Source organism: Nestor notabilis, unplaced genomic scaffold, assembly GCF_000696875.1.
Source record: "Nestor notabilis isolate BGI_N333 unplaced genomic scaffold, ASM69687v1 scaffold12348, whole genome shotgun sequence".
Lineage (NCBI taxonomy): Eukaryota > Metazoa > Chordata > Aves > Psittaciformes > Psittacidae > Nestor > Nestor notabilis.
In genome coordinates this window covers 234,033-261,977 of record NW_009940711.1, presented here as the reverse complement: position 1 = coordinate 261,977, position 27,945 = coordinate 234,033, and the positions used below count along the sequence as shown (strand labels likewise).

Sequence of the window (27,945 nt, the reverse complement as noted above, 5' to 3'; positions counted from 1 at the left end):
AGCCCAGCAGTCCTTCTAAAGGCTGATATTAGAAATACAGAAGGTGCATTGATTTTTCTCTTGTAACAGTGACTACAGATTTTTAAGCTGGATCTTTGCTTCTACTCAGATTTCGGTTTAGATCAAACAACTAATACTCACCTATTCACAGCTGGCTTTTTGTTGCTGTGGTGTTGGGCCAGTCTTACACTTGTACTGGCCTTTTTGTTGTTGTGAGAGCAGTTTCAGAGAGGTTCGTGCTACATCTTGGTCACTTCTGAAAGTAACTTGAGGGATTTTTATCTGTATTTATGTAACCACATCCTTAATGTTAGTGCCCTGATGTAATATGTCAGGCTCTCCCATCATCAGCATTTCATTTAGTTTTTGTTTTTAACATAAATGGTAGCAAAAATCAGTTGCTACTGTCAAATGAAAAAAATCTGTATTTGCTCTTGACTGCCAGACTCCTGCTGGAATTCACAGTAAATCTTGGAGCTCAGGCTGGCAGGCATGGCAAGGCAAAGGCCTGGCAATCTGCCTCCCTCCCAGCCCGTTCACACACATGGTAAGCTGACTGTGACTTACTGCACGTAAAGGGAAATGAGGAGTGAGGCTACAGCTGCACAGATTAATGAAATCTAACTGATTCTCTTTCTGGGACAGATGAGAAAGCGAGTTGATATTGCAGTTTCTTGACACCTTAATGTCATGGCGCATGATAGGTGCTAACAGCAGCATTCATTTTCTGCTGGTTCACATGTTGCACCAGTGTGGTTTCTCCTGCAATGGGTGCCAAAGCCTCTTTTCTAGTTCCTTCTTGAAGGTATACGCTACCAGGGAGTGATTAATGTTCAGAAAAGCTGTCTGTTGTGATGGTAGAATCTGAATGGCTTCTTCAGTATCCCAGTGCATTGACTTTGACAGCTGCAGTGCAGTATAGATGCCAATGACCTGAGCAACTTACCAGCAAAGGAGGAGAAAAAGATGCTGCTAGCACTTCTCAAGATGATCTTCTTCCATGCAGGGATAAATGATTCATCCAAGGTCACTCTTAAATATGGTGAGATGATGCCCAGTGTGGCTGGGGGAGGGAGCACTTTAGTTCAGGACTGCGGTTGCTATCCAGCCAGCTATCCCTGGGTATGCCAGGAAGCTCTTTCAGTAAAAGTGTCCTTTCTGCAGTGCTCATGCCCTGTTCTGGGGAGCTGACTCCATAAATGGACTATTCGGAGGCTCTGGAGCATAATATTCCCAATTACATTAGCTGCAGGGTCACTGTGTCCTCTATTGCAGCTTGCAGCCAGAATGGCTTTGCCCTGTCATAGCTATATGCTTAAGAGCATTACTCTGATTGTCCAGGAGGGCAGATTAATGGGAGCTGATGAATAGCTGGAGGAAGGGAGAGGTGCTCAGGAGGTGAATTTGAGTTGGCAGACTTGTTATGCAGAACAGTGCAGTCTGCTTGTGAAAAAGTAAGCCAGAGAAACAGGTCTGGAGGAGAACTGTCCTGCCTTGAAGAGCTTGAGGAGGCAAATACCAAGGTGCTTAAATGGGAAGTTTGGTTACTAGAATTGTTACTAGTGAGTTGTGGTGGTGTTTGAGGTACTCGGTAAAGTCTTATAGAATTAAATGTAGAAAAAATAGAAGGTCCTTCTGTCACTCCAGATCTTGGCATTGGAATTGCTCTAAATTGGAATTGCTCTAAAACCTCTGTGCTTTCCAGGTCTATCCCTCTCCCATGGTGTAAAAGGAGCAGAGTTCTACCCAGTGGGACACTGGGATCACAAATGTGAGGCAGTTACATGTTGCACAGCAGCCTGATCTGTGTACCAGCCATGAGTGGACAGCTGGGTGAAGAGTTGCATATCTCTCTGTGGTGAACAGAGGAGGCCCTGTGGTCAAGTGAATGAAGGAATGATCTGGCCATCAGAAACCTTTTGATGTTCAGTGCCTGAAAACAGCAATGTGTTGGAAGCTGTTTGATGAAGAAGGGAATGGAAATTTTCTCCTGGTCGCAGGAGAAGATCTGATTGTGTAGAAGGAACAAATGTGTTTCGGGGAGCTGAACAGAAGCAAGGGCTGGAGTGGGGTTTCCAGAGGAGGAAATGAGACTTTCTGCAGGGAAAGTAACACTGGTGCCAGTTGTTCACTAAAGTGCTACCTTAGAAGAATAAGGAAGAAAGGAGTTGCCAAAGAAATCCCTAGAGAGTGATGGTCTGCCTAGCCTTTCTGGAGCATGTGTTTTTATGGACTGAGTCCTGCCCTTGAATAGGCTTCTTATCACTACTGTGGACCTTGGCAGGGCTGCATGTGTAGTGCTGACGATGTCTGCTCTCAAAGCCCAGGAGACACAGATATGGGTGCCCCTTGCTCCAGCAAAATGACAGTAAGACAAGTTGGTTTCCTGGGTGAGTTAAGCTTTCACCATCGTGAATGGGGGCTGTGAATGAAAACCAGGATGGGACAGTGGAGTGGAAAGCTTTGGAAATAAAGCTCTTCTTGAGAGTATGCAGTACCTGCCTGCTAACCTCTGGTGACAGGCAGTAGGAGGCAGAGGGACAGCTGACAGTTCTGTTGAGGGATGCACTCTGCAGCATATTCTTCAAGACTGGGATGGTGTGAGTCTGAAGCCAGTCATGCTGTAGATGTGAAAGGGCATTAAAAGCATCAATGGATATTTTTAGTCACAATAAGTAGGAACAAAGTTGAGGGAGCCAGAAAAAAATTAGCTGTTCTTGTGTTTTCAGACTCTTGATGCTGAGGAACCAGGTGTCCTCTTCAAGGGATGACTAATTCCTTGTTTCATGGAGTGCAGAACAGAAAGTAAAGCTTTTTTTTTTTTTTTTTTTTTTTTTTTTAATTTTTCTTCTGATCCTTCCCTTTCTCACCCCATCAGATGAGACAAACACTTGTTTTTTGGAGGTGAATTAGTCATGCTCGGAGTCTGATGCCTTCACTTTCCTTCTCTGTTCCCCCCTGAGCTGTTAGTGGATCTGTAGCACTAAGACATGACTCTTTTCATGTAAACCTCAGCTCCCTCACACATTGTAAAATCTAAGACTTGACTTATGTCCTTTTCTCTTATTAAAAAAAAATAATAAAAAAAATGTTGGAGTGTGTGTGGGGAAACCCTGTTCAGGCTGAGTGCATTGTTCAGTTGCTCTGGTTTGTTATTGTAGGATTGCTTACCAGAGCTGGACTGAGAGTACTTACCTAAGCCCTTCCTGTTGCCCCCAGATAAGATCTTTTCTGTGGTGAAGCAGCCAAGGAGGATATGGGGAGGGGAAACCTGGGGCTGAAAGATGTGTAGACTCATGTGCCATGTTTAAGTGCTCACCCATAAAGAGTCTGCATGATGGAGATTAAAAATTGGAAAAGGGTGTGTGTGGCAAGAGAACAAATTCTTCCTCCGTTTTTCCCCCCTGCTGTCACCTTCCTTAATTTTCTGACTGTAGTAACCTTCTGACAATATTTTTAATCATAAAATATTGTTCCAAGTGGTAATGGTAGCTCTTCTACTAACCTCATGCACATATACAAACCTGGGTAGAATTTTAGTGTGTTATCCTGAAGTGGTGGCCAGGATAAGCAGGGATGTTAAACAAATGGCTGGAAACTTAAAGATGTATGAAAACAGAATCTGTTTTCATGGTGACAGACAGAGAAATGAAAATTCATGTATAATGCTTTCTGGTACTTTTGCTGTCTGGCTCTAATGCTTTCTTACTAAAATCTGTTGATCTGCTTTCTGTTTGTTGCTGTCAGTCTCTGTAGGTTTTCTTCTAGCTGTCAGTCAGGCATAGCTTGGATTGATTTTGCCATTTGTGTAAAGAAAAAAAAGGTGCAAGTCAGGATATCCTCTGCTGAAGTCAGCTGTGGCTGCTCTGGGGAGTCTTGCAAGTAGGGAGAAGAGGAGGAGGAGATGATGTGAGGTCAGTTCCCCTGTCCTTGTGTTTTGTCCATGAGGCATGCTGGACCAATGCAACTAATTTCTTTGGGCTTCAGGACTAGTTGTAGCTAGTAACACATGGATGACAAAAAAAGAGAAGCTTGGAGAAACTGTTGTGTATTTACCTGTGTTAGTATAACTTGGGACTAATATCTATGCATCCTGGACGCTCCAGTCCTGTCTCAAGCGGTAAATCTCACTTTGTCCAAGAATTACCACGTGGAAATATTCTTTTTGAACCCTTTAGAGTGGCTTTCACTGTGCAGATAGTGTCCTTGCTTTTCAGAAGGAAAAGACCCTGTGTGGCTGAAATTAAGCCTATGCAAAACTGACTAAGGTTTGTAAAAGAAAACAGTTTTTCATTCTACCTTTACTATCACCCAATTGAAACCTGGAAGGCTGAAAGAGAGCCAGGAACACAATCAACATCTTTGTCTCCTCCAGCAATAGCTGGGCTTGCCTATATGTCAGAAATCTTATCTTGCACGTGTGTGCTGATAACAGAATGTTTTCTGCAGTGGTGAAGAACAATATGCAGGAGTTGTGAAATCATGCACTTGATTTTATCATGCCTTCTTAGGGGCTATGTGAGAATACTAGGTCCATTATGATACAAAGAAAGGCATAATGATTTGTACAAAACCAAACAGAGCCTCTGTGTCAAAGGCAAGTTTTCAGTGCAGCTTTCCCTCATTTTGAAGGAAACTGTGACAGTTTTTCTATTCCTTCTGTAATAAAGGTTAAATTTTGTATGAGCATGTAATTTAGGGCCGCTTCATACCACTACTGCAGGCTCCTGGTATAGCTATAGGCAAGTTACTTCTTTTCTAAAGAGCTCATTCTGACATCTGCAAATGAGAAAGAGGAAGTGATTCTGTGTTGGGGTGAAAAAAAATCTTTGAATACACGCATACGTGCAACAAGCCATAACGCATGCCCTGGTCTCCTCCTGACAGTGCTGTTGTAATGAGGATAAGACTGCCCTGTTCTCTGTAGCAGAAATTTAGTAGGCTTGTGTTGTCTGTGGTGGTGAAGATTGGCAGAGACAGACTGCCTGCTTTCAGCAAGCATCTTTGGCTTATTTATGTCCCTGCTCTGGAGTCTGAGATGAGAAAGAAAATGTTTTGTCTTGTGCTTGCAGGCCACTAGGGCAGTACCAGTGCTTTTGTGTGGTGTGCTTGTTCCTTTTGATACAGAAGAAGGTTCTGTGTTTCTTTCAGAAGACATCCTCACATTTCATGCACACTAGCTTGTGGATGTGGAAAATAACTGCAGCTGGATATTTGTGCTTTACAAGATATTGGTGATCAGCTCTGACTCTGCATGTGTTTCTCTCCTTTCATGTGCTTATCAAAGCACTTAACTTCTTGATAGCATCAAATGCACATTATTGAAGTTCCTCCTTCAATCACATTTTCCTTTCAGTCCCACACGGTAATTGCCAGCCATCACTGTAGGTGGCAGGAAGCCAAGAACCAAATGCTTAATGGCCTGGATACCCTCATCAGACAGATACCGAGAAGGGCTTTCCCCAGTGAGATCCGGGGGAAGCCTTAGGAGCCCGGTCATATCACTGTGCTCTCAGCTCTGTGTAATTGTAGAAGGTGCCCCTGCTTTGGCTGTATTTTCCTGCTCCTGGGAAAACTTAGGCTGTTACCTGAAACAACTCTCTCTTCAGATTTTCTGTCCTCTAATTCTAGACAAGCCAAAACACAGGCAACTCTTCCTCTTCCAAGCTAAGGGTTCTTTCTGAAGATCCATGTTTTTCCACAGCAATCTCTTCAGTTGTTCTATATCGTTCTTGCTGTAGTTTTTCTTTCTCTTCCCATCATCTTTAACCTTTGCCCATGGCAGCTGTGCAATCTGACCAGAATCCATATGAAGTTGACTCTTTGATCCTAGCCTGCATTTATTAGTAGGGCAGTGGTTGTTACTGAGGAAATAGCATATCAAGGTGCACTGGCTCTTCTCTCATCTATCTGGGTGTACAGATACATTAGTGTCTGGCTCTGGAGTAGTTGTGTAAAATTAGGGACCCTGGATACTCAGGAGTACATTTCCTGCTCAGTAAAACCTGTTACTCTTGGTACTGTATCTAAGTGGAAGGCATGTGGTAGATATGTCACTGAGTTCATGATATCTATGAAACCTCAGAATCTCAGTGAAACCTTGAATCATTGTAGAAAGTATGCAAAACCTGAGGTTTGGAAATGACTCCTGGTGAGTGAAGCCAAAGTTTTTTAGTAAACAAACTAGTTCCTAAAATGCTTTGAATTTGAATGAGTTTGTGTGAAAACGTGGCTGGTTTATCTGCATCTCCTTTGTATAATGAAGAGTTTAAAAAAAAAATTGAAATGCCAAGACTGGAACCTACCAGCTTATCTTGAAATAGAAAAAGGCTTGGCTGTGGTTCCTCTTTAGAAATAGGAGTGAATTTTTAGTTCTGTTGAAATACAAGTTTGGCAAGTCTAAACCTTGGTGTTTCACCCCCCCCAGCCACTGAATCTAGTCCTTTAGCCAGAGATCCACCCTCACCATGGGTCCTGTGACTTAGTGAAAACAATGGTCCAATACTTTGTAAGAGGGCATTAGTAGGCACTGCTGCTGAGAAAATGAGTTCCACCCCTTGTGAGCCAGGCTGGGACATCAGAAACCCTTGGTTACTTTCAACCCGATCTGTGTTGCTATTTTTAGCTGAGGTTCATTTCTCAATCCTGATCAGTATATGGCCACTCAAGTTCTTGGGTTAGCACATGGGCAGGCAGTGATGTTGACGCAGGAGAGAGAGTGGGAAATGAGACTTTTTCAGTGGCCTTGGTAGGAAAGCTTTTCAGTATTCATGAAACTGTGGCCTCTCTGAAGACTGCTCTGTGCTTTGGGGAATTCACCAGTCCAGGGCAAATTTTCTTTTCATCACCAAGCAGGATAGTTCTGTTCTGGAAATGAAGTTGGAGGAAATGCTCTATCCATTTGTGCTGGAGAATGTACTTTGAAGGAATGTCCTATTGTTTTGCAGGAGATGAACTAGAGCAGAACTTTCAGCCTGGATACTCTGACCATCAGGTCTCTCACCTGGAAGTGATTAGGTGGCAGTATTTTAAATGCTTTGTATATGTGAGCTGTCTACAGAAGATGGCTTCTACATCTCCTAGCTCGTGCCTGATAGTTTTTAGGATGGTACCCTTCTTAGGAACCCATGTCCCTTTGACATGTAGCCCCCCTCAGTGCAAGCCAGAGGTGCTCAGGAGGTAGGAGCAGCCCAGCCTATTCTTTCCTGCCCCATCCTGTTTCCTAGCACTGCTGGAATGGATCCTTGTTGATTCTGGTGCAGCCGTGCTGAAAGCCACCTGGGGACAAAGGCTTCTTTTGTTGGGAGCTGCAGCCAGGCGCATGGACGTGCTGCTCAGCACTTGCCTCTTCCTGTGGGGTATCAAGCAGTGATTTCTCTGCCTCCTGGGATGTGTGTCCCTCAGCTTGGTGCTGCTGCACTGGCCAAGTAGCGTTTCCCATTGTCATATTCTGGGAGAGGGAGGAGAAAAAAGGCGTGAATGAAGTAGTAGTTGAGGTTTGCACAAGAGGAAGCTAAATATTGGATGAACATGACCCTTTATAACCAGGTGCAGATAACAAACAGTGAATCAATAGGGACAGCTAGACTGTGTTCCCTGTTCTCTTCTATCTTCACTCTTAAAAATACTTCATGCATCTAAATCTCAGTTGTGTGATTTGTGTTTTTGTTTGTTTGCTTTTTGTTTCCTAAAACCTGTCATTGCTCAGGCAGTACTAGCATTTAATACTTTTGAAGGGTCTGCAAGCTGCAGACCTTCAATCACATCACTAATACTTAAGTGTAGTGGTTCCTGGGGGTGGGATTTGGAAGAGCAGGTTGGGATGGAGACACCCACCTGGTACAAGAAGTTCTTCTTCCTTCTCAGCTTTCCATTCCCATGGTGGAAGCACTCCAGTTCCTGTCTTTGCTTGGCTATGGTCACAGAGCTGTTTAAGGAGGGGGAAACAAAGCCTGTGGAAAGATAGGATCCAGCAGGGAGCTATTATTATGTTTCCATGACTGGTGGGGAAGGCAGAACATGTCTCCTGCCAATGAGATCTCAAAATCTCATGCTTAATCTTTGAAACACACTCTTCCATGCCCACCAGCTATCTGCAGCATCATCCAGCTTGGTGGAGAATTAGGCAGCTGCTGCAGCAACTGTTGATGGCAGCCTCAGTGCCTACAGCCCCATCTCACAGGTGATAGAAGTGTTTAGGTGTGATGGTACTTGCCTCATGGGAGTAAAGGCACAGAATGGCGTGAATGTGCCATGTTTGTTTTCCTGAGCTATTAGCGTGGATAGCAGCAGCCATGGAACACTTGCTGGTTGCTGTCATGACTCATTTTTATTAAAATCATGCCAAGCCAAAATTAGTATGTAGTTGCTGTAAAGGAGGCTGATGTGACTGTACTGGAAAGACATCTGTGTGGGTTAGCACATGTCACGCTGACACCTTTTGTACTAAGGAAGGGGGTACGTCTTCACCTGCTTGTGACAGTGAGCAACTAGAGCAGGGCTTCAAACCTTTGCTTGAACCATGGGGCCTTGATTTTCTTTTCTGGGGGTTTGGCATTCTCTGTAAATGCCACATATACAGCCTGCTTTCCTCAGTTGTTCTTCGAGAGCCTTGAAGTCTGCAGACCACATGCTGAAAATCACGCAATGTTCTCTCGTGTTTATAACCAGATATGTAAATTCAACCGAGTATCTTCTGGCCTTGCTGTGTAACTCTCTGTGCTGTTTACACTTCAAGATTCTAAGCAAATGGTAATGCACAGGCAGGCACCTATGTGTGTTTCAATTGTCCTCAACCTGCTTCTCTGAGCAAAGAGTTTTCAACTTCCCCTTTTGAAATGTCTGGTGCTGATTCTGTGTGTCTCCACTTAAGCTCTCTTCCGGCTCTGCTTCAGGTCTGGATCTTGAGGTCAGCTCTCTGTGCACAAAACTGTTCTGATTCTCACAGGTGGCTGGTAGGTATGAACTTTTCCTTCCCTTCACCCTGTCCTCTCTCTTCTCCCTTTGTTCTGGGTGGCCTGTCACTCGGTGACTCAGTGGAAGCAGTAGCTTACCTTCCTTTCATTAATGTCACAGGCAACTCTTGGAATGTTACCAGGCTGGGAGCAGCAGCACTTGAAGCTTCTGTAGCACATTGGTATCTGGTTACTTACTGTGTGGGAGGATCTCATTGCTTCCACTGATAATATTTTTTTCTCCAAGATATTTCTCCCTTCCTTTCCCCTGAATTCTTCTCTCCTAGTTCAGCTAAAAAGGAAAGAGAGAAAAATGGATGTGTTGGCTTCGCTGTCTTCTCACTGGCAGGAGGTTTTGGGATATAGAGCTGGGGACAGCTTGAACTCTTGGCAGCAATAGCCCCATAGAATAGCCTGATCCATGGACAAAGGTGCCTCAGAGATGCTATCCTGATGGGTTGAGCTGGCCAGGGATCAAGGCGAAGGCAGACATAGAGCAGGCATGAGAAGGATTCTCCCATGCATCATTTTCAAACTCTGTCATTTGGCATGGCCTCCTTGGACAAGGCATAAAGCTCACAGTGATGTGTGTCACTCAAGTGAACTTGCTTTTCTATGCTTTTCAAATTTCTATGTACAGGAAAATTCTGGAGGGTCTCAAGTTAGCAATGGAGCAAATTCACTGCAAGGAACCGGGCAAGTGGAAGAGGCCTTTTCTGTATTTCATGTGTGGGACAAGGGATGACAAACTGACTTGCACATAATAATCTGCAATAAAAATGCTTAAAATGTTGACTTTATAGCAGAGATTCAAACCTGGTACTCTCTTTTTAAGAGGCAGAAGCTTTTCATAAAGCCGTTTGGGAGACTGATTATTACCCGAAGTTGTACATGGCTGTCTGGAGACAGTTAATGTTTAAATGAGGCAAGTTTTAAAATAGATAACTTGCCCTGTTGGTTGTAAGAAAGCATTTAAATGCATTCGGTTGGATAAAAGCACAAAAGCCCGCCTCTCCCTTTTTTTCCATTTGGCTTTCGCATTAAACTTTGTGACGATGACTGCGCAGCGGAGTGAGTGGAATGGAGTGCTGGCATTTAAGTACTTCACTGGTGAATCTACCTCGAGGTCACAGTTTGGTGCTTTTGTCACTGTGGTGGTGAACTGGCTTTTATTTTGTGGTACAGAAGAGGAGCTGGTCTCTGAGTACAGCCTGGCTGCTTAGTGGGCATGGTTGTAATGTATCATATGAGATAGAAAGTATACTGTGCTAAGTTTGTGTTTTCACTACATTGCCATCATATCTCGCAGCAGCACTGCACAGCAAGCTTTGAACAGAAAAGGAGTCTGGCCATCTTCCTCCTAGGGCTAACTTACTGCAAGGCTGTGTGGGTGGCTGGGACATGAGTGTCCATATTGATGCAGAAAGAGTCTGGGATTAGGGATGACTTCTTAAGTAGATTGCATAGATACATTACATACTATGTCATCCAGTGTAGTGCAAGGTGTTTATTTAATTTCAGTTTTAAACCTTAGAGGTTGTGAAAGCTCTTGGATATGGGGAGGGCTTCTCTGATTCAAGCAGTCTCTCTGTGCTTGAGAGTTTTGATTGATGGTATGAAGTTCAACAAGGCAAAAGTGCCAGGTCCTGCATTTCGGTCACAACAACCCCATGCAACAAAATGGGCTTCGGGGAGAGTGGCTGTAAGGCTGCTCAGTGGAAAAGGACCTGGGGATGCTAATTGATTTCGCTCAACATGAGCCAGTTTGTGCCCAGGTGACCAAGGCAGTCAACAGCATCCTGACCTGTATCAGAAATAGCGTAGCCAGCAGGGCCAGGGCAGTGATCATCCCCATGCACTCTGAACTGGTGAGGCTGCACCTTGAACACTGTGTTTGGTTCTGGCCTCCTCACTACAAGAGAGATACTGAGGTCCTGGAGCATGTCCAAAGAAGGGTAACAAAGCTGGTGAATGGTCTGGAGCACAAGTCTTATGAGGAATGGCTGAGGGAACTGGGGTTCTTTAGTCTGGAGAAGGCTCAGGGGGGACCTTATCACTCTCTACAACTGCCTGAAAGGAGGTTGTAGTGAGGTGGGGAGTCGGTCTCTTCTCCCAGGTAACAAGTGATAGGACAAGGGGTAACAGCCTCAAGCTGCACCAGAGGAGGTTTAGGTTGGATATTAGGAAATATTTCTTCACAGAGAGGGTGATCAAGTATTGGAACAGGCTGCCCAGGGAAGTGATGGAATCACCGTCCCTGGAAGGGTTCAAAAACCATGTAGATGAGGCCCTCAGTGGTACGCTTTAGTGGTGGTCTTTGGCAGTGCTGGGGTAATGGTTGGACTTGATGATCTTAAAGGTTTTTTCCAACATAGTTGATTCTATGATTCTATGCCTTAGGGCTGGCAGCTCCTGTTGTCTGTGTACTAGGCAGGAAGCATGCTCATACACCAGCTCTCAGGTAGCGTGACAAGTCAGTTCATCTGCAGTGAGACAGCTTTGTAGCAGCCATTGTGCCAGATCATGTATCATGATCTTGGTGTCAAAGGCAGATTTAGTCACTGAAGATAAAGATAATCTTGCTGGTGGTGCTTTCACAGCCTCTGTTGAGTAACAGAGGGGACTTCACACAGCTGTGCAGATGGTGATAATACCAAGGGTGGGCGAGAGTGAATGGGCATTACCTCTACTAAACAGCAGTGATGTGGTTAGAGAGTCTTACTGTGATTCAGAGTCTTAGCTTGAATTTTACCTGGACTTGCTCTTGGCTGCCTCCTGATAACCTTTTTCAAACAAGCTCTTGTGCAAGAGGAGATAAAAGCAACTAGATGCATTTCTGGCCTTCCTTTTGCCATGAGTACTGCTAGCTTTAGAATAAGTATGCTTTAACCACAGAAGGTCAGCAAGGCCTGTGGGCTCTGGATGGACATCTGATTTTATTGTTAGCCTGTATAACAAGATTAGCATCAAATGACTCACAGAATAAGTCAGGTGGTCTTTAATCTTCTGTAACTGGATTGGTATGAAGGCATTTTCACTAGAATGACAGAATGTGGCTAAAAACTTTGACAAAATCAAGTCTTCAGTGACAAGTGCTTTCTGTAGGAACTCTCAAACTTTAATCAAAACTAAACAGTGAAAGGGTGGTAATGTGATTTTTTTTGTTTGTTTGCTTGGGGGTTTTGTTTGTTTGGGTTTTTGTTTGTTTTTAACAAAACACTGAAAATTCCCCCAGAGAACCCATGAAAAGGATTTTGTTGTTGAAGTTTTTGGTAGAAGAGAAAGTGCATCTTTCTTCTTAGTACTGCGGTGAACCCAGAGGTGGTCCTGAACTTGCTTCACAGCTGAAGCTACAAGTTCTACCAGACTTTCTTCTGGAGGGCAAGTTCCTTTCTGACTCCTGGACTTCTGTCAGTTTTGTACTGACAGGTTGCAAGCTGCTAAGGATTGCTCCAGCATGAGGACTTAGTGTTTATAATGCTAATAAGGAGCTGAATCTCCATAATAAATGAGATCTATGCTACATAAAGAGTGTGAGTTGCAATACAGACACTCCCCTTTCTCTTAGCTGCTTCTATGATCATGGCTGGTCTTCATGCCACAAGTACGCAGGGACACAGAGTTTGCTCCCCTTGTAGGAGTGGGCTAAGGTTCAGACTAGAATACCTGTGTTTTATCTTCATTTCAAGCTTCCTGTAAACAACACAACTGGCACAGTCAAAGGAATAAAATCAGAGCTACCCTGGAAAGATCGGTTTATATGCCATCTTGAAAATGTTCTGAAGTTTTCCTTACGTTGAAGTGAAGCTAATCCCACTTTTAAAAGAAACATTAACCTGTGTAAATACCATGTGGTTTAGCTTATCAAATAGCTTAATGGGATGGAAAAGGGGGTTGTATTTTAAAAGTGGAGATGCTTGTTAATGACAATGTGACTGGAGTTAATAATTTCTGACCAGGTAACTTATCCTCCTTGTAATTTTACATCTCTCCCCTCTTGTTTATTATGTGGCCACGATAAGTTTATGATTCTGTGTTGTAACAGCTCAAGAGGTTTAAAAAGGACTTTGATTTGCACAGCTTCTGCAGGAGGGAACAGAGAAAGCCAGACTCTGATACCTGAATTTCCAAAAGGTCCCGTGAACCACTTCTGAAAATGTGCTAAGGGTGAAGTCAGCTATGCAGGAAGGGTGAGAGCTGAGTGTTTGATTCTTTCTGCAGGAGCTGGGACCGCTTTTAAGTGTGGCACTACTTCTATGTACAAGATGTTTAATAACAGTGTGTGAGGATGGTGAACAGAAGTTCACAGAGCAAGAGTGAGGCCAGGAAAGAGTAGCTGGGTGGCATCACTTGAGCACGTGGGTGTCTTAGAAACCTTTTTAAATCTGGATGATATTTGTATCAGGGAACGATTGAAGGAATAACTATGACATCTGTAGGCGTGCTAATGCTTTTTAGTGGAAGAGCTTCATATACTGGATAAACAGAAAAATGATTAGTAATGTGGTAGGCAAGGGAATCCACTTGTTTCCCAAAGAACCTTATGTTCTTAGAGACCCCTTTGGAGAGATGAGGACTGCAGGTGCAAGGCTGCCTTCCTCTCACTCCATACCTGGATGTGACTGGGGGGACGGGATGGTGAAAAGTAAATGCTGGTTCTTTGTGGCACACACCTGAGTGATGGTGCAGGTGAGCTGAGCACAGGCTCAGCTTGGTCCGCTTGTGTATACTGTTCTGCAGACCAGAGGCAGACACATCAATTCATAGATAAAACGTTTTTGTTTTCCACGAGTGATGTGAGTTCACTTACAATTTCAAGCCCTTCCTAGTGAGGCTGTAACATGAAGTGGTGGCATGTGGAGCAGGGTTTTGGGAGAGCTGCAGGTTGCTGACAGTTCCCCTGGTTATTAATGACCACAGCAAGGGCTCTCAGGTTCCGAGAACAGACTTTGTGTTTGTTTTAGAGGAGACAGCTGACAATGGTGTTTGATACAGCAATATGTTTCTGCCTGACTTTTGACTGACAGTAACAGTCAGTTGCCCTCTTCCCAGCCATAGCTTAAACCTGGTGACATTTACAGCAAAGCTAACTTCTTCAATCTAAGTTTAGATGGTGATTATGTGTTTGTCTGCATGCGTGTGCTTAATAAGAGAAAAAAGCAGGCGAGGGCTTCTATGAATAAAAATGGAATGGGAATTTCAAACCATGGCTGAATGTGAAAGAGGAAGGATTAAACCTGCATGGATTTTCATGGACTGATTGCTATGGATCCTTGTTCAAGAGTGTTGAAGGGTTATTACCTACTTTGGTATTTTTGGTTTGTTCTTCTGATATACCTGGTAAATATTAATAACTATGGGTCTGTTTGAAAGGGTGTATTTTGTTTTGGGGGGCAAGCTGTTCATGGAATTGACTGGTAGCCTTAGCCCCACCTGTGCACAGCTAATGACATGTGTTATGGGTGTATGTCTATAAGCCATCTAGAAATAGTGTATGATCTTAGCTGACTGCTAAGATTTCATGCCATGTATCCATGTTTCTCTTTCAAAAGCTTCTCCTATTAATGGAGTCCCTTGCAAGAGAAAGAACCTCCTCCCTCCCACAGCAGACAAGCCAAGGAGAATAGAGCTGGCAACGTGCTTCTCAACCCTGCCTTGGAGGATGAGCGCTGTCAGGGAAGCTTGTCCCATTTGATCCTCAACGCGAGTGCAAGAGCAGATCAATGTCCAGCCAGAGGTGTCCTGAGCTTACGCATAACTGTATGCCGTTAAATGGTGGTTGAGTGGGAACAGCTTTTGGTCACTGTATCTTAGAAGCCTATTTCAGGTTATTGACCTAAAGGGGAATGATTTTGTTTCCCATTGCAGACCTTTGGTAAGCCTTCATTCTTTCAGGAACATGACTTTCTACTGATACTGTGTTCTCCAAGGTCTGATCTGGCAGTAGGTCATATAACCCAAATAGCAATTTTTGGGTTGGCCCTGAGGGCTAGACACTCAGTATCCTCGACTAGACACATGAAGGGCTTGCACCTGTGTTCCCCTGGCATTATGATGAGAAATAGACTATGAAAGCTGGTGGAACTCAACCCTTTGAGAACATCATGAACAGCTTACTGGCCACATGTTTTTGGAGGGTTCACTTGTGACTTAGGACAGTGCGAAGAGTTACTTGCCATCAGGCCTTTCTGCCAAAGTAGTGTCCAGAGATACTGGCTGTGTAAACCAGATGAACTCATGTCAGAACAACGATAGTGGTTGGAAAAGTGGTTTCAGCCATTCAATATTTGGCTCCTTTTTTACCTAAAATGAAGGTGCAAATGTACGATCAGGGCAGAGGGATTTGGTTGCATCAACCTCTTCAGAACTGCTCTGCCATGTCAGCAGTCTACATGTCTTTGCATCTACCCTAACTTCACTTCTGATTAAAAAATTGGCTACCTGTGATGGATGGGAAAAGATTTGTTGGAAAGGGTTTTCTTTTACAATTCCTTTTCCTCTCTGTTTCCATTTCCCTCTCTGCCTACTCTTTCAAGTTTGCAAAACTACACTTACGTAAGCGGTGCCTGCAGTATATTACACTGTCACTTGATATTTGTCTAGTGAGCTGCATCTTTTGTCTGCAGGAGACTTGGGGATTTTCAGTTCCATGTGGTTTGCAACCCTTCTGCCCTTTGCTAAGCCAGACACGTGGTCCAGATACATTCTTGTTAGTGCGATAATGTATTAGTACTGCAGCAATTCTGAAGGGTAAAACCGTAGGGTTGGGATCCCACTGCAATCAAACAAATCCAGAACAAGAAAGGCCTCTTGGCTTGAGGTTGCATACAATGAGTGACGATGCAAAGTGGACTCAGCTTGCAGCTGTGCTGGTGCTGTAACCAGCAATCCTGGTCACCTCCCTGATGCTCTCTTTGAAGTCTTTTGCAGCAGTTTTAAGCTATCATCACCCCTGTATTGTTTCACGGACCTGTTTTTAATGCTGATGAATATATGGTGCAAAGCAGGAATTAGCGCAGCCTAAAGATCTTTTCACAGACCCCCCTCCAATTAATCTGTAGTGACAAAGTCTTCCCAGTGTGCCTTTTCCTTCTCCTTTGGGAGTGATAGCTCATGTGCACTTGTTTATAATATATTCAGCATCTGTCGACACCCTTCCACCCTGGTGCTGAGCAGAGAGCCGTCTTGTCCAAAGCTGGTAATTGAGCTCTAAGACTGCTGTCAAAAATAAAAGCTGCTGAGCTTGAATCAGATCTGGTTATCCGAGGACTCAAAACTGATGAAGGACAGAAGCGAGTGAATTGCTAATTAGCAGCACTTAATGCTTTGCCTTGGCTGGAAGATCTTGATGTGAAAGTTTGAGAGGAGAGGATGAGCATAAAAACCTATTTTCCTTGAATTGCTGTGCCCTGTATCCTGTTTAAGGCAAAGCAATCCTGCTCTTTAGTATATGAAGGAGCCCTCTCTCTTCTCCCCCTGCCTTTTTGAAATAAAGAGAAGCACCCTGAGGTGCCTTTTCCATTCTCTGGTTTCATATACCAAACTCTGATACAAACGCCCAGCAATCTCTGTTGCTGGTGCAAGCATGCACAGCACAGCACCCTTTCTGCCCTGCGGTAATGTCAGCTGAGCTGGGGTCTCTTGGCTGGCCTTTGCGTCTTCTGCCACATACATAAGAAATGAAAAAGACACTTGAGAAGTCTGTATGTGACTGGTAACGTGGGGATAGCATCCCCTTTCACATGGCCAGTAAATCTGTGCCTCATATAGGCAAGATGGTGAAGTGTGGAAGGGCCCTATTCTCCTCAAATGGTGATAACAAGCAGCATGTCATTAGTAGTGTACCTGTTACAGGCATGTCTGGTGACCTTGTGCACTTTGATTTGTGCTTTTGGGAGAAGAAAATGAAGCATTCTGGATCTGGTGGAAGCATTTCCTGACAGGCCAACCAGGTGGTCCTGGCTTAGTGTTCCTATGGTATCTTCTGTCTGAAGATCTCCAGCTTTACTGTCCATCTTGCTGGTAGCTAATAGCGCAAACCAGACTCATGTAAATGTATTCACAATAGTTGTTGTTGGAGGGAGAAGGTTTATGCTTGGCAACCTGTTCTTAAACTCTGAAGAAAATTTGGCGACTGGTCATATGGCTTAAAAAACCTGCTGACTTGTTCAAAAACGTCTTTTCACTCTTGACCGCCGAGAGGGTGTTACTGTAGGGTCTCTTATAAAAGAAGGCCTCCACATTGCCAGTTTCAACAGTACTTGCAATCATATTTTGGACTTTTCCTAGGACTGCTGATAAAAAAAAAATACTGGACTACCCTTAGGGGAGCAATTCTATTTGTGACTCTTTTCATTTGTTTTTCTTTATTACTTTGTGTAATTCTGAACACAGGCTGTTCAGAAAGCAAACGAGGCAAACCTCTTGTGCTCTCTTAACAGTTATCTCTGTGCAGAGACCAGATGACCAGCTTGCTACAGAACTATCTGAAAGCGAGGGAGAAAGTCTCCTTGTCTCGGGTCAGGTTCAATTCCTAAGCCCCAGTGTGCACACCTATAACAATTCTGTGCAGTTTAAATTCAAGTCACTTAGTTTAGCTTGTGAGGTTAAGTGGAACAATATGCCTGTGGTGGTGTTTTTAAATATATCCCATGGATATTGGGAAGATCTGATTTTGGAGATTTGGGTTTTGTATTGTTTTTCAGTTAGTTTGATCTTTTATTTTTTTTTTTCCTCTTTGAATCCCAGCTCAGATCTATTCAAAAGTACTATGAACAAGATTTTTCACTGAAAGTGGTATTTGAAATAAAAGCAACAGAATGCATATAGAGCTTGCCTGTTTCTTCAAAGATCTTGTTATTTGGCTTTTGGCCAAATCTGATGCTACAGAAAACTGACTGAGCCCCTGGGCTTTGTGTGCACTTGAATGTCATCTTTATCCCTTTCCTTAATGAATGTGTACGAGGCTGAAAGTAGCACAGATTAGCTGCATGGTACTTCCTGTGCCTTTTGGTTTCAGAACTCTGATTTGCAGAAGAAGTACCACTGCTGTTTTGTGGAAAGCCAAGAATCAACCCATCAAACTTGCTGAGGTTTAGGGATTGTAACCCAGTTGTGTGGGAAGTAGCAGTGAGCCTTTGAAATGAAGGACTATGAATATTTTTTGAAGCATCTCTGTACTGCCTGGGTATCTGTATTGTGCTCATTAAACTATCTGGATGCCACCATGCTGCAAATCCTATACAAGAGGTATAGAATAAACTTGTCTATAAGTTCCTGATTATATCCTGGGAACTTGGAGAGGAAGAGTACTAGATCAGTAAATGACCTTTCTGCATTAAAGCAAAAAAAATTATCCCTAAAATACCAAACACTACACTGCTCCTTTAACCCATATTTATTAGAATAAAGGCAAATTTCAGAAGTCTCTGCATTGTGCATGTTTTCACAGTTTAAATGCTTGTAATGTATAATGCAAAATTGTTCATAAAGTAGCACCAGGAAGCTGCATGAGTGTTGCAGGGAGTAGTTGACCACTGAAGGCAGGATGGGTAGGTGGTAGGTTTAACCTTGGTTTCCTGCCTACTTGCGTAATGCTTGCCAAATAGGTTTGGATATGAGGTACTTGTATGGTCAGAAATGGAAAGATAAATAGGACTCACTTGTAGTAGCCTGAGAGATACTCCTGCTGTAAGGATGAAGTTGTTGGAGAAAGTTAAAATGGACCCTATTAGCTTGTTGCTCATGGAGCACTCCAGGTAGTGTGATAGATTGAAGAAGCAATGGAGTATTCAAGGCTACACCTAGGGGAGAAGAGGATCATGAAAATCAGTCAGCAAACAGCTATTTCAGAACCACCCTCATTCCTGACACTCCCCCTAGTTTGTTCAGCTAAAATGCGAGTTGCAGCCATGTTTTGTTTTCATTTTTAGATGCACAAGCCTTGGACAGTTGTTTCCTAGTGCTTAGACCTGTAGGTGGGTGGGCTCCCATGCTTCCTTTAAGTAGTCTAAAGTTACATGTGAAGAGAGGAGGAAAAAAAAAATGAAGACACTGAGAAGGGAGATTGCAGCTTTCTCAGTGGGTTTTTAATGTACTGTTTCCAAGATATGATTGCTTTTTTCTGCATCATGAGTATTTGCCTGGTTCTGCCTTCTTTTGGAGGATTTGTCTTTCTAAACCTGGCAGGATAAGTTCAGAAGGCAAGCTGGATAAAATAGAAACACTTTGGATGCTGGTATTGTTTTGTATAATGTGCTGGAATATTATGGCTTTGCCTTTCATAACATAACCTTTCATGGGTTCATCAATGTTAATAAATGCTGACTAGCCTTCAGTGCAGCTGGTGCAGTCTGTGTACAGACTAAATTTGCATGATAGTTTGTACATGAGTGAGTTACTACAGGTCTCTGTATTGTCTTTTCTCCAGTATTGACTTTTAAGGGCTTCTAGCCTCTCCTCTTGTGCTGCTCCATCTCTTTCTTTTTTTTCTTTCTTTAGTTTACTTGTTGACAATATACTACAGTTAAAGATACTGTTAGCAGATCTTGGTAAATGAGGGTTTCCCAGAATGAGTGACGTTAAGGCAAGGAAATGTCAAAGCCTGGCTTAGAATAAGAGATTTGATCACAGAGTGGAAATTGAAAGCAAAGTGCTTAGTATCTCAGAAAGAACCAAGTACTGTCATTAGGGTGGGAATGGGCTGGGAGAAACCTGCTGCAGGTTCTAATACAGAAACAAAGAGGCTCTTTGTGCTGGTCCTCAGATGTTGGTCTTGCTGAGACATGGCGTGTGGTCAGCAGGTATTACTGCAGATGCCGAGAGCAGTAGAAACAGAGGAAGAGGTAACCAGGGTAATGAAAATCATCCTGGCCTTTTTCCTAGTGCAGGAGATTAACTGGGATTCTGGTCCCATGTCCAAGAGGGCTCTTTATTTTAGGCAAAGGGTTTACTCATGGGCATAGTGATTCTGACTTGCAAAACAAGACAGCAGTTCTTCAACAACAGCATAGGAGCCAGCTTCTTGAGCTCCAGGTGCAGGAACAGCCTGAGATCTGATAGGCTCGTGGAGGTAGTGTGGGAGGTATGTGATACTCTGGACCCTGGGCACTCTTTGCAATTCTGCTGCCCCTGTGTTGTGTCACAACATCATTCCTTATCTTTAGGCTGTGGGGTGGACACAGGAGACCAACCAATGTGCAAAGCTGAAATACCCAGAGCCTTTTCTTTCCCTTTGCTGGCTGTCCTGAGCTGAACAAGTCTAAGAGTTAGGCCCAATTCTTCTCATTGTGTTTGTGTATTGTCTTAGGACACTTGATAATGATGTACTATGTATAATGAGGAATGTTTGATAACCCATAATATGAGTGATGTGATTCCCTTGTTCGATAGCCTGAGAAAAGTGCCCCCAAAGGGACCCAAGCACAAGAGGAAGCATCTTAAGAGCAAAAGATTTCATAAGCTCACTTCAAGTAGTCTTCAGAGTGAATACCATGAAGCAATACAAAGTACCTCTGCAGAAGAGAGAATGCAAATACAAAACTGATATCCTCCCTGCAGCAATATTGGTTAACATGTTTCTACATGTTTTTCGTTTTGAGATGTTTCAATGCAGCAGCTAGCTGAGTCTTTGCATTTGTGGTGGATACTATCTGCCTTGCCCTGTGGGAAGAAACTGAGAACAGTTACTTGGATTTGTTTGAAGTTTTGGGTGAAGCACATGGTGTGGTTAGGAATGGCTTGTCCCCATAGGGCCATCACTGCAGGCTTGTACCCTGTAGTTACTTCAAGGCAGACCTCTGAGTTTGGAATGAGGATGGCAACTGCTGCAGAAGAATCTGCTGCAGCCAAACAATCCTCTTTTTGTAGAAGTGTATTGAAAGGAAAATGCTGAAATAAAGCAGGCATTCTTAGATGAGCATGGTGCAACATGCATCTTCGAAAGTGGGACAGGTCCTCTGTGTATCCCTTTCTCTGGGATATTACTCATTACTTACGACTTGGCCTTAAGGATAAGGTGACCAGCATTCCAAGCCACCAGATTTGAAAGAAGTCCTGCACTGGCTGTGCTTATTTCTACATCTTGTCTTACACCTGGCATGATCAGAAACAGATATATTCTTAAGATGCTGACTTCAGCCTGGTGAAATGTTTGTTTTGATGAACTCTTTGAGCCCCCTTATGGTGAAGCAGGTTTCTCCAGAAAATAATTTAGAATCAGAAAGTGGAGCTCCTTTCCCCACTCCCTTGACTACAGTGAGGGAGAAGGACGAGCCTAGTAAGGCAGTCCAATGTGACTACAGTGAGTCACATTCAACTTGAGAGGTGTGTCTTGAAGGTGCAGGTCACAGTGAGGCTGCTCTTTGGTAGCTGTTAGAGGCAGATATTTGAGCTGACCCTTCAAGGCAATGCAGCATGACTCTTGCTCTTACAGAAATTTTGCAATATAGTGCTGTTTAGGGAAGGTGGCAGTTACCTGTGTATCTTTGACAATAGGCTATACATGCCATTATTATCTAGATGTATGTTGCACTTCCCACTGTGATATTGAGGAAGAAGTGAGTTCTTTTTGCAGAGGATCTTTGTTTGGAGAAAAAGTGATTGACATTCTGTTGCTGTCATCTTCAGGATCTGGGAAGACTAGCTTTGGACGGGCCTTAGAAGGTCCATCCCCTATGTGGAGTGGGATCGGTAAGGCTTAAAATCACGCTTGAGATTCTTGTCTTGAAGTCTTTCATTAGCAAAGAATCTCCATGCAACCTATTCTAGTAATTTAAATTCTTCATGGTTAGCATATTTTTTTGGAATGTTCTGAGACTTCCAAAACCACAATGTGACCAAAAAATTTTATTTTTAGTTGTTTGTTTGTTTTGGTCTTTTTCTTTTCCTTCCTTCCCCCTCCCCCAGTCAGGTTGGGTTTTAGAATATGGCTAAGCTTGCAAATTCTCATATGCTTTAATTAGAGGGACATCTGTAAAAATCAAACTCAATGTGTCTTGAGCTGAGCACTCAAAACTGGTCATCTCATCACTCTGTACTTCTCTTTCCCATTTGCCAGCTGAAGATGCCAGGGATAAATCTGGTGCCTCTGTGACATGCTGAACAAACTCTCCTCTTTACAGCTGGATGGATGTGACACTGGACATGGCTTTTCCAGGTCATTCAGGAAGTCCCTAACAAGATGCTACATTGAACCCTGATTTCCCAACTCAGCCCGGTGGCAGAGGCAATATCCTGTCTTTGCAGGATCTATTGAACCTTGTTAGCAAGTAAGAAGCAAACAAGAATGGCTCTGTCTGCGCCAAGAGTGACATTGCCCTTTCCCATCTTCCAGTGATCCGAGGGTCTTGCTGATTGCTCAGCCATGGGAAGAACTTTCTCAATTTAAAATCAAGTGTTAATATGTTTGGAGTTTCTTCCTTTCCACCCCCATTCTTCTTTGTCCAGTTGTTTCAAAGAAAGACTTAATTGTGCCAGGCTTGCATGAGGAAAGCCAGGCTGTACCCAAAGCCAGCCTAGAGGCAGGCATGGAGGGCAGGAGGACATGCCCTGCTCCCAGGGAGGGTCAAAAGGGGAACAGGACTCCCACTGCTGCTATTGCTTTTCTCCCTGATTCTGAGTGCAAGACCCAGATTATTTCATGAGCACAAATCTACTTCATTGAGCAAATCACATCTCATTTGGGCGGAGAAGTAACAGGGCTTAAAACAGCTTATGAAACTTCCTTTGTTTGTACCTTATTAAGTTACGTGGGCTTTGTGCTTTCTGTCTGACTTGGGCACTATTTTCTTCTCCCCCTTTTTCCAAGTACAATGTCTTCCATGGAAGAATAGGCAGCAGCCTGAGATTAAAGGTTTATTTGTTCTGTTGCTAATTGACCCATTGGCACATGCCAATTTGTTTCAATTCAAAATTAGTCACAGCATTTACTGGCTCTGTGCCCAGTTAGTAGTTGGAGATTATGCACTGGAGTTGGCAGATACAGCAAAAAAGAGAGGCATCATTTATGAGGGGTGGAGATGTCAGGAGGTGAAGTGATTTAAGAGCATTGAGTAAGATGTAACTGCAGCCCCTTCTCTGATACAGTGGGGAGTAAGATGTGGACCTGTAGGGCTCAAGTTCTCTGGCTATGGGCTTAACGACAGTTTCACTGGACCACCCTAAATTCAGATGTAGATGTAGTTCTGTTTGGGATCCTCAAGCTACATTTATTTTTAACTTCCTACTCATCACTTGCATTCTCTAAACTCATCTTTGGCCTGGGTGACCTGTACGTATGCCATGAAAAGCAGTTTTATTAGGTTTCTAGTTCACATAATGGGTCTGCATGGGGTGTGCTGAGAATATTTGGGTTTTCAGGGCTTCTGTTGTGGCACTGATATTTTAGAAGAGCATGAGGGAAAGTGCTGCATAAGAACTGTGGATGCATTAAATAGCTGGTGTGTATTTCTCTTGTAGAAAGTAGAAATGTGAATCTGTTGCAGTTGCTTTTTAAAGCAAAGCAGCACTGCCTTCTGCTTAGTCTGATAATGCTTCTTGGTGCTAGCTGCTGCTGTGCTGCTAGTGTTCTTCGTGGTGACAGCTGCTCTGCATCAGGAGGTTTGGTGGTCACAAGGCTGATACCCAGATCTTGGTTTCCTTCCTGGCTAGTGTTTAAAACAGAGCACCGGAGATCCTATGTCAAGCAGTGCAGGGGTTTGCCCTTCAGGAATGCTTCCTCCTGTACACCTGGAAAAAAGAGCCAGATAAGGTGCTTCTAGATGCAGATAAACTGAAGCCAGATAAGATGCTCCCTTTTGAGTCCGTATGAAGCTGCGGTATTTAAATAATGATCAATCATCCTGTGAGTGTTATGGTCTTGCCTTAGAGAAAAAACTGCAGCTTGGATTTCCCTAAGCAAACTTTCCGTATTACTAGGAAAAGTTGCTGGTTTTAAAGGCTTTTGCATTTACTTGTCTGACCATTGCTAGTAGAATGCCAGATCTCCGATACAGAAGATTTCCAGATTTCTTTATCTCTTCTGTGTTATCTCAATTCTCCAAGTACAGTAATTCAAAGCTTACTGCAAATAGTTCTACCTGCCACAGCAGATTACAAATACATCAGTGATATGAGAAGAATGTGATAATTTACTTGTTAATAGCATCTTGCCTCCTAGGATCTTTAAAGTGCTTTTAAAACTTCAGTCAAACCTGAATCTCCTTGTTCCTTCTTGCTTTTATTCAAATGCAGGGAAAAATGAGGCTCCATGGGTGGAATTTGGTTGTGTTTGGAGATGCTGCAGTAGCTGGTCAGTTGCCTATGGCTCTAGTTTATGAGAAATGTGGAGCACTCGCAGATCCAGCTAACTGTTGGAAGTGATCTGGTTTCTGAGTAACACTGGAAAATGGCGTCCAGTGCCTGCGGCAAAAAACATTGGTTGAGGTGATAACCTCACCCTGTCACAGTGAATCTGTAGTGAGCCAAGACTGGAATCCACAGTAATCCATCCCAGAGGATGTTTTGTGGGATTCATGCAAAGTATTCCCTTCTTCATCCTAGCTTGCACCATCTTGAAATGGTCCCTATCTTTATTCAGGGCCAGGACTTCTCAGGTCAAGGGCAGATCAAGGAGCCTCGCCATGGTTGCTTCTTAATCTTTTAAATGCCAGATCCGTGTCTGCTGCCTGGTGTGGTTTGTGTCCAGGCAGCAGCTGACAGATCACACCATCTCTGATCTGCCCTGAGATCTGGGAGCTGCGGCTGGGTCCTGACTCCTACCCTGCTAAATCTGCTCCATTAATAGCTATCAAAGAGCCTGAAGTTTCCATCCGAACTTGATCTGGCTTTGCAGTGAGTTGGAGGATTAAAGGCTGTCACAGGGGGAGGGAGGGACCAGCCGTGGCTCACCCGGAATAGCCTGACCTATGACGGCAAGTACCAGCCTGGGGAGGGGAGTTGTCCTGTGAGCTCAGGGGTTATTAGCACTGAGCGCAGACATGTCTGCAGTCAGCAGCACACCCAGGGCCATCTGCTCCAACCCTGGCTGGTTTAGGGGGTCCAGACGGATTCGTTAGTACAGTTTGCCTGATGGCTCCTTGATGTGGGAGCTGAGGGCAGGCTTGAGGGCTAGTCTTGTGGAGCCATTGTTTTATGCTGCTCAAATGACTTAAGGTTTGACCTCTGGGCTGTTTGTATGGGGCAGATCTGGTTTTGAGGGAGGGCAGTATGAGATGACCCCTGCCCTGCTGCGGCCTGAGGCTGTCGTCTCTCTGCTGTGTGTCTCTCTGCTGTGTGTCTCTCTGCTGTGTGTCTCTCTGCTGTGTGTCTCTCTGCTGTGTGTCTCTCTGCTGTGTGTCTCTCTGCTGTGTGTCTCTCTGCTGTGTGTCTCTCTGCTGTGTGTCTCTCTGCTGTGTGTCTCTCTGCTGTGTGTCTCTCTGCTGTGTGTCTCTCTGCTGTGTGTCTCTCTGCTGTGTGTCTCTCTGCTGTGTGTCTCTCTGCTGTGTGTCTCTCTGCTGTGTGTCTCTCTGCTGTGTGTCTCTCTGCTGTGTGTCTCTCTGCTGTGTGTCTCTCCCCCCCCCCCCCGAGCAGCAGAACTGCAGATTAACTTCCTGGACATGTGGAAAGCAGGCATGTGGCTGCCCCAATGAATAGTTTGTGGGTGCTGCTCAGTGTTTTATACCAGGAAGCACTGTGGCTGTTCTAAACCTTTGACCTCAGAGACATATTCCGGGTAAATGGTCTCCTTCCCTCCCCTCCAGGCCTGAAAGCATCAGTCTTTTGACTAGACAGACAGATGCATTGTCCATAAAAAGCTCCTTTATATCCCTAATAATTATATGGATCTGCACACTGGGAACATGACTGCTTTTGAATTTGCAGCTTGCACACTTTACTGTTATCAGTGATGGGTGTTACTGGTGTGATGGCTCTTTGGACATCTAGGAAGTCACCTAGCAGATGGGAAATCCATGCTCAATAGGTCTGTTAGCTTAGGGGAGTACAGCTGAACACAGGGCCTTTTAGCAGTGTCCTTTCTGGAAGAGGTTTACCATCAGATGAGAAAGATGAGGCTGTACAGAATGCTTCTCTCTTGCTGGCATGGCAAAGAATGTTCAGCCTCAACAGCACTGCTGCTGTGACATGCATTCCCCTTCACTGGAGCAGATGAGCAAAGGAGGCACCAGTGACTGGTGTACAGGACTCTGCCAGTCCAATCAGTGTTGCTGCTTCTGCTCTCCAGTAAGGTCTTATGTGCCAAGGGTTTGACAGGAAGAAGGGAATATTCATGCTGTCTATGCCCTGCTGTGTAGACAACCAAGTTAGGTGCTTTTAGCTACGGTGTTTGTTGCTGTCACTTGAGCTATAGAAAAATGTGCTTCTAACTCTGGAGGTTTTTGGTTCGGCCCTTGGTGGCAGAGTGCAGTATCCTTTCCCCTCCTTTTGCTAACATTTTGAATACCTTAGTGATTCCTGGGGGTGAAGAGAGGCTGTTTAATGGAAGGGGGTTTCCTCCTAGACTTTAAATTCCAGCCTAAATAAGGGGACTTATGAGTTGGGTGCTGAATGACTGTTCTGATTTATAGTGTCTCGCATTTGAGCCAGTTATTGTGGTCATGGGTGAGCTGGGAATATCTGTGCTTAATGGTGGAAAAGGGAACCGAGATCAGCCAAAGAGACATAACATAAATGTATTCCACCTTGGCAGTGTAAAAAGGTGAGAGTGGACCAGTAGATGCATTGGCAGTTGGACTAGATGATTGGTTTAGTTCCAATATATACAGTAGTTCAAATTAGTATTTTTTTCTTTAGTGTGGTCAGGTTTTATTTTCAGTTAACAAAGATGTTGTAATTGAGCTTAACCAGCTATGGTTTACATCCTTGTCTCCCTGCTGCTGGAGTTGCTTAGGACATGACAAATAACTGCAGCCCCCCTCCATAGCTGCAGTTTGCCCAGCCTTCTTGTGATGGACACATTTAATTTTCCTACTCAGAAAATGAAATGCTTCTTTGTTCAAAGCCTGGGAGCAATCTACTTAGCTGCACAGAGAGGTCATTAAGAGAGGAGGGTGATAAGGGAAGTAGTCTGATAAGGATTTTTTTGCAGTCTGTGCAGAGCTGTGCTGTGCAGGGAGGTGGTGAGAGAAACAGGACTGGCTGCTGGCACTCTCAGACATGACACTTAGACTCTGTCATGTAGATTCATGGTGTAAAGGTCCTTTGTTGCTCTCAACAGACAGCTCCTGCCAAGCATGTGCACAGTGAGAAAAGGTGAAAAGAAGGCTGGGCTTGCACTGTTCCAGCCAAACTTCTTTATCTAACGAGGTCTCTTCACGGCTTTCTGGTTTCGAGGACAGTCCAGATGTTTTGGGAGCAAAAAACCCCACCCTGTCTGGACCAGAAACTAGTGTTAAATCAGGATAAGTGTAACCACATAACAAAAGGCATAGTGGTGTGGTTTGTTTCTTGCTGGTCCAGGAGATGGACAACTGGGTTGCTGTTGCCTTGGCTGCAAAAAGCATTAGACCAGTGAAGGACAAAGTCATGCTCTTTGGTACAGCAAAGTAGAAGAGATCTGAGTTCATCCCAATTCGTCTGTAAGTCCTTTTCCCAACTATGACTGTGTGGAGAAATATTTCAGAAATTCTGAGTGCAGGAATAAGGGATACTTTTTAACTTCTTCCAGCCTGGTGAGCAAAAACTTGCAAATGTGTTTTTGTCTCTGCTTTGCTAGATCTGTGTTTGAAGTCTCCTTTCTCCTCTCTTCTGCAGGTCCTTCAGAAGCTTGGGAAGGCAGATGAAACAAAAGATGAGCAGTTTGAACAGTGTGTGCAGAACTTCAATAAACAGCTGGTAAGATAATTAGCTATATGTAATTACACCCTGGGCTTCAATATTAGCTTCCAGTCATCTGCTGCAATATGCAATTAAAGACCATTAAATTAAATGATGCCTTAGGCCTGTTGAAGTGACCCACAGCTCATAGTTGTTCACTTACAAGAAGTTATACTGT

At 43.9% G+C, this 27,945-nt stretch overlaps 1 protein-coding gene across 6 annotated transcripts in view; it reads left to right on the top strand.

Moving 5' to 3' along the window:
- Positions 1-27,945, top strand: part of BIN1 (bridging integrator 1) — a 92,525-nt gene that overhangs the window by 12,980 nt on the left and 51,600 nt on the right. For all 6 annotated transcript variants that reach the window (XM_010020500.1, XM_010020499.1, XM_010020497.1 and 3 more), the window contains exon 2: positions 27,705-27,785. In XM_010020500.1, coding sequence (XP_010018802.1) covers positions 27,705-27,785 — 81 coding nt within the window. The remainder of the gene's footprint in view (positions 1-27,704; positions 27,786-27,945) is intronic.